At 52.7% G+C, this 5,349-nt stretch overlaps 1 protein-coding gene across 1 annotated transcript; it reads right to left on the reverse strand.

Annotated features, from left to right (window-relative positions):
- Positions 1-691: 691 nt before the first annotated feature.
- On the reverse strand, positions 692-5,293 carry LOC115199223 (uncharacterized). Its single transcript, XM_029761848.1, has 2 exons — positions 2,513-5,293; positions 692-2,482 (listed from the first exon to the last, which is right to left on the reverse strand). Exons 1-2 carry the CDS (start codon positions 5,039-5,041, stop codon positions 2,159-2,161), a joined length of 2,853 nt encoding a protein of 950 aa, XP_029617708.1. The 5' UTR covers positions 5,042-5,293; the 3' UTR covers positions 692-2,158.
- Between the last annotated feature and the right edge of the window lie 56 nt (positions 5,294-5,349).

The following is a 5,349-nucleotide window of genomic DNA, read 5'->3' on the forward strand; positions in this document are numbered from 1 at the left end:
GCAGGCCTCCAGTGAGAGGAGACCGTATGGATCAGAGATTGAACACAAAGAGACCCCCTTAGAGCTCCACACTGAGCCACAGTCTGGTAGTGATCAACACATTCCGTTAATATACAATAAGGAGCTGACCCTGCCAGCTATGATGACACACAAACAATGCAGCCTGGGTATTGGGGACTGGTGTTGCCGAATAAGATAAGATGAGCATTTTATCATTTATCTTTTGAACTCTGCGTTGCTGGGAAAGGGCTCCTAAGTAAGCATTTCACTGTAAAGTGTACACCTGTTGTACTTGACACGTGAAAAATAACATTTGATCTGATAAACAATTCCTAGGTATTGGGGACGGGTGTTGCCTAATACAGTGAGATTGTTGTGGGCGAGTTTTTATGAATCATTTCCCACCCCTGTGGGCTTTGATTGATGGATTCTAAACGTTGTGTTTGTTGCAGAGCTGTGATATTCCATGTTCACACGCCCTCCCACCTCTCCTGTCAGCGCGGAAAGGCATCTTAAGGTGTTTATTTATACACCCAATAGGGCCTCTTCGACTTAGTGCTGCTTCCATATACTCTCTGTGCACAAGGAATCAATTTCAAACTGAGATTTCTGCACGTCTCCTAAAACAGACAGGATTACGTCACGAAGTGATTGGACCACGAACCATTAAATCACAAGACATGAACATCGATAGAACCCTTATCATAACATTTTAATTAACAATTACTTAAAACCTAACGGGTAACAAAACATTTTAAAAAAGCATTTCACAGTCCTTAGATCAGAAGGCACATCTTAGATTGATTTCATTGTCATTTCTGATAGTCTGTCATTTACAAGTGCAAGCCATCCTTTTGAATGGGAACTGCAGTTACTGTCAAAGTTGCTAGAGGGTGCATTGACTTCAGACTGTAAATGTTGGTATTGTCCCATCATGGCTATTAAGGAAGTCCATAGAAAGCTAAGGCCAGGCCTCTGACAAGAGGGACTGGAGCGTGCTGAACACTTACAGTATGTGACATGGGACTGGGGAGCGATTGAAAGATCACTAGTTCACTGAAAAGGCCAATGTTAAAGTCAATCAGGAGCTTGTGACCCCCATTACAGTCCTTGTAGTCTGTAACATCTTACATCTGCACTCCAACCTACATGTGGAGCATGGGTGAGATGACTAGGAGAGTTAGTTTAATTGGAGCTGAATGGAAGGAACCATCCCCTTAGACAGACAGACATTCCATGGAATTACCAAGAGTTCTGTGGTCTATACGAAACAAAAGGCACTTCATTGAATCAGGAATCATGACACTAACACATTTTCTGGAAAAGTCATTGCTACAAACTATACATATACAAAACAATCAATCAAACAGGTATATACACGCGTACTGTATAAAACTAATTCGGTCTGTGCTGTGAATTGATTTGTTCCGGTACTTAAAAAAGCAGAAGCATAAAAGTAACATCCGAGTGATTGCTTTTTCTCAACAGTCAAATGCATCATGACAGTCATGCTTGTATAGTTTGGTTCAACTGCTGAAATGTCTGTTGTCCTGCAAAGGGGCGTGAATCACAACCGCCTTCATTCACCAACTTCTGAGGTAAATCAGAAACTGCTTCTTTGACAACGTTGACAAAAATAGTAATTTGTGTCGTAACACTTTGGGGAATGAGCTCAAAACCTGAGCGTTTGTTTGAAAGATGCAGAGACCCAGATTTCATGGACAACAGAAAATGCTATAAGCTACAGTATAGTTCTTTGGCTTTGGATTTCAGATGGAACTGGTGATACATTAACAGTGTACTCGCACAGCATCTGTAACTACAACCAGAGGACGTATTCAACAACAATCCCAATAGATGGTTTCTATTATGACCCTATAGTGCAATCATATAGGGATCATATACCTTGTCCTGTGAGATCAGCGTAAGCAACAATAATGTCAAATCACCGCAAGAAAAGGATCTGTGTTTTTTTTGTATTGCTTCCTGTTTCTTCTCTTTTCTCTTTCAACCAATATTCCACAGAAACATCCAAGTGTTTCACGGAGTCGCATACAGTAAAACAACCACCCAAGTCCTCTCTTACCTTCTTCACATCCTCTCCTCTTATTTATAAAACCAGTTTATTTATCTACAAGTCTTTCCTTATTTCGTCTGTTTAAACATGTGACTGCATCCCCTTGCTGGGATTGAGCGCGCCCTGCTTGTTGTGCGCCCCGGAAATCCAATGGTAGCAGTCGGTGGCGGACTTGTTGCGTGGTGTGACAGCGCAACGGGTGCAGTAGACGATGCCCAGTGCCACCATCACCACGATGAAGATACAGAGGGGCACCAGGAGGCCTACCAGCAGCCAGTTGGCACCATCCTGCTTCTGGCTACTCTCATCCTCCTGGGGAGGCTCCCTCTTATCCTCCATCTCCACTACGTCCTCCTGGGGAGGCTCCCTCTCATCCTCCACCTCCACCACGTCCTCCTGGGGAGGCTCCCTCTCATCCTCCCCCTCCCCCTCTACCTCCACCTCCACCTCCACCACGTCCTCCTGGGGCGGCTCCCTCTCATCCTTTCTCTCCCCCTCCACCACGTCCTCCTGGGGCGGCCCCCTCTCATCCTCCCCCTCCACCACGTCCTCCTGGGGCGGCCCCCTCTCATCCTCCCCCTCCACCACGTCCTCCTGGTGCGGCTCCCTCTCATCCTTTCTCTCCTCCTCCATCTCCACCACGTCCTCCTGGTGCGGCCCCCTCTCATCCTCCCTCTCCACCACGTCCTCCTGGGGCGGCCCCTTCTCATCCTCCCCCTCCACCTCCACCACGTCCTCCTGGGGCAGCCCCCTCTCATCCTCCCCCTCCACCTCCACCACGTCCTCCTGGGGCAGCCCCCTCTCATCCTCCCCCTCCACCTCCACCACGTCCTCCTGGGGCGGCCCCCTCTCATCCTCCCTCTCCACCACGCCCTGGTCGGGTGTGAGGGGGGTTTGAGGGGCCAGGGGAGAAGGCAGGGAGGGGGTGTGCTGGCCTGGGTCCTGGTCCATCTCTGGGGGGGATGTCACCCACCCATTGTCAATTCCCCCCACTTCCTCATTCTCATCAGCTTCATCATAGTTGGATGCGGGGACATACTGGTCAGTGATTGGCTCCTGCCGCGTGGTAAGTCCTTGGTCCTGGCTGGTGGGGGTGGAACTGATCCAGAACCAGTTCCAGGCCCCTCCCGAGATAGTGGAGGTGGGGAGGACTGAGGGACTGGCAGTGGTTTCCTCATCCTCCTCAAACCAATACCTGTCAGATGTGGGAGTTGGGGTGGGGGTTGTGTCAGATGTGGGGCTGGGAGAGAGACTGGGCGTGGGTTCCAACTCTGGCTGGACCTTGGCTGGGACATTCCAATTCATGATGTCCCAGCCGGGTGTATACTCCTCCTCTTCTTCCTCCTCCTCCTCTTCTTCCTCCTCCTCGGGCTCTTCCGTGGGGCGGGGCAGGAATGGGTTGTGGTTTAGGACTGGCTCCTCCTGGGGTGCGCTGGTGACCCAGATGATGTCACTTTCCAGCCTGGGAGGGTCTGTGAGCCAGTCCAGGGACTCTTCCTCCTCCGGGGGCCAGTCGGTGTAGGTCTGCTGGGGGTCCCACTTGGAACCGGGTTGACGGGTGACCCAGGGGTACGAGGGCGTGACTGCGGTGGGTGAGTCCTCCCCTATCTTCCTGCAGGAGAATTGGTCAGAGAGTAGCTCGTAGCCCACCTCGCAGTAACACTCGAAGCCCCCCTCGTAGTTCACACACATCTGCTGACATGTCCCAGGGATCTGACACTCGTCGGTGTCCTGGCAGTGGGAGGGGTTCTCAGGCAGGGGGGAGAAGCCCAGGTGGCAGTGGCAGACGTGAGAGCCAGGCGTGTTCTCGCAGGCGTGCTCACAGGGGTCCTCCATGCACTCGTCCACGTCCTCGCAGTCGCCCTCCTGGTCCGGCCGGTAGCCCTGGCGGCAGCGGCACTCGAAGGTCCCCGGGGCGTTGACGCACAGCTGCTCGCAGGGACTCTGCAGGCACTCATCTACATCCAGGCAACCACGCTCATCCGGGGCTAGCATGTAGCGTTCGGGGCAGGCACAGCGGTAGCCGCCCGACAGGGGAAGGCATTCGAACTCGCAGGGGGCGCTGTGGCACGGGTCGACAGCAACACATGTCTGCCTGTCGTCACCGAGCTGAAAGCCGTCCGAGCACTCACAGTAGTAGTGTTCCCTGGCCTCCTGGCAGAAATGCTCGCAGCCTCCATTGTCCCGATCACACCAGCTCTTCTCTGTGGTGTCGGAGCAGAGGGGCGTCTCCCTGGACCACCCCACAGTGCCATCCTCCCTCAGCATACACAGCACTGACTGCTCCTCCTCGGTGCCCCCCGGGCAGGGCACCGTGGCTACAGATCCGAAGGGCACGTGGGTAAGGAGGCTACTGAGGAGACGGAAGGGGGTACTATAGAGGGCATTGCCACCCCCCTCGCTCCAAATAGCCGGGCACATGCCCTTGTAGGTGTAGTGGCACAAGTAGCCATCCACTGGCAGCGAACACGAGCCGTCCAGCCATTTAAAATTTTCATGCTGCTCGTGGGCGGCTGTGCCATAAGTCATAACCACACAGCGCGGGGCCGAACAGGTACTGGGTAAGTCGTCCCTCAGCCAGTTGGTGTACTGGGTATCCTGGTCACCCGTAATCCAGGAGAACCCACGGAGAGGGCGAGAGGCGGTACACTGGCGAGGCTGTCTCTGGAGACCGATCCACACCCGGACCTTGGTTCTGGGGCCCCGTAGCTCCACGCTGGAGAAGAGAGCGGCGATAGTGTCAGCCCCCTCTTGGAGTTTGACTGTGGCCAGGTTGCCTCCCTTCTCCTTACAACTCCTCCAGGAGTCCAGGAAGGTCTTGCGCTGAAAGTAGACCACAAAGCAGCCGTCCTCGTTGCACAGAGCGTCCCTCTCCTGTAGCTCCTGGCCCCATACAGGGGGACTATAGTAGAGGAGACCCAGTAGTGAGACGACTGTAGCAGCACAGCACACTGGGGAGCCCATTGTTAGTTCACTCTCCACAGCTCACTTTTCAAATCCTCACTTTTTCTTTTTTTTTCTCTTTCTCTTCAACTTTTTTACTATTTGTTTCTTCTTGTTTTTTTTCTTCTCATCCAAACTTTTGTCTCTTCATCTGCACTTTACCTCTCCAAACCTCTCTCTCTTTCTCTCCAACTACCTCAGTCTTCCCTGCTAACAGAGTTCTGTGCCGGTGTTGAGTGCTTGCAGATTGTCCCTAGATTTCAGAGAGGGAGTGGGAAGAGAGAGAGAGGGAGGGAGAGTGAGAGTGCGAGAGAGGGAGGGAGGGAGGG

Source organism: Salmo trutta, chromosome 8 (genome assembly GCF_901001165.1).
Source record: "Salmo trutta chromosome 8, fSalTru1.1, whole genome shotgun sequence".
Taxonomy (NCBI): domain Eukaryota; kingdom Metazoa; phylum Chordata; class Actinopteri; order Salmoniformes; family Salmonidae; genus Salmo; species Salmo trutta.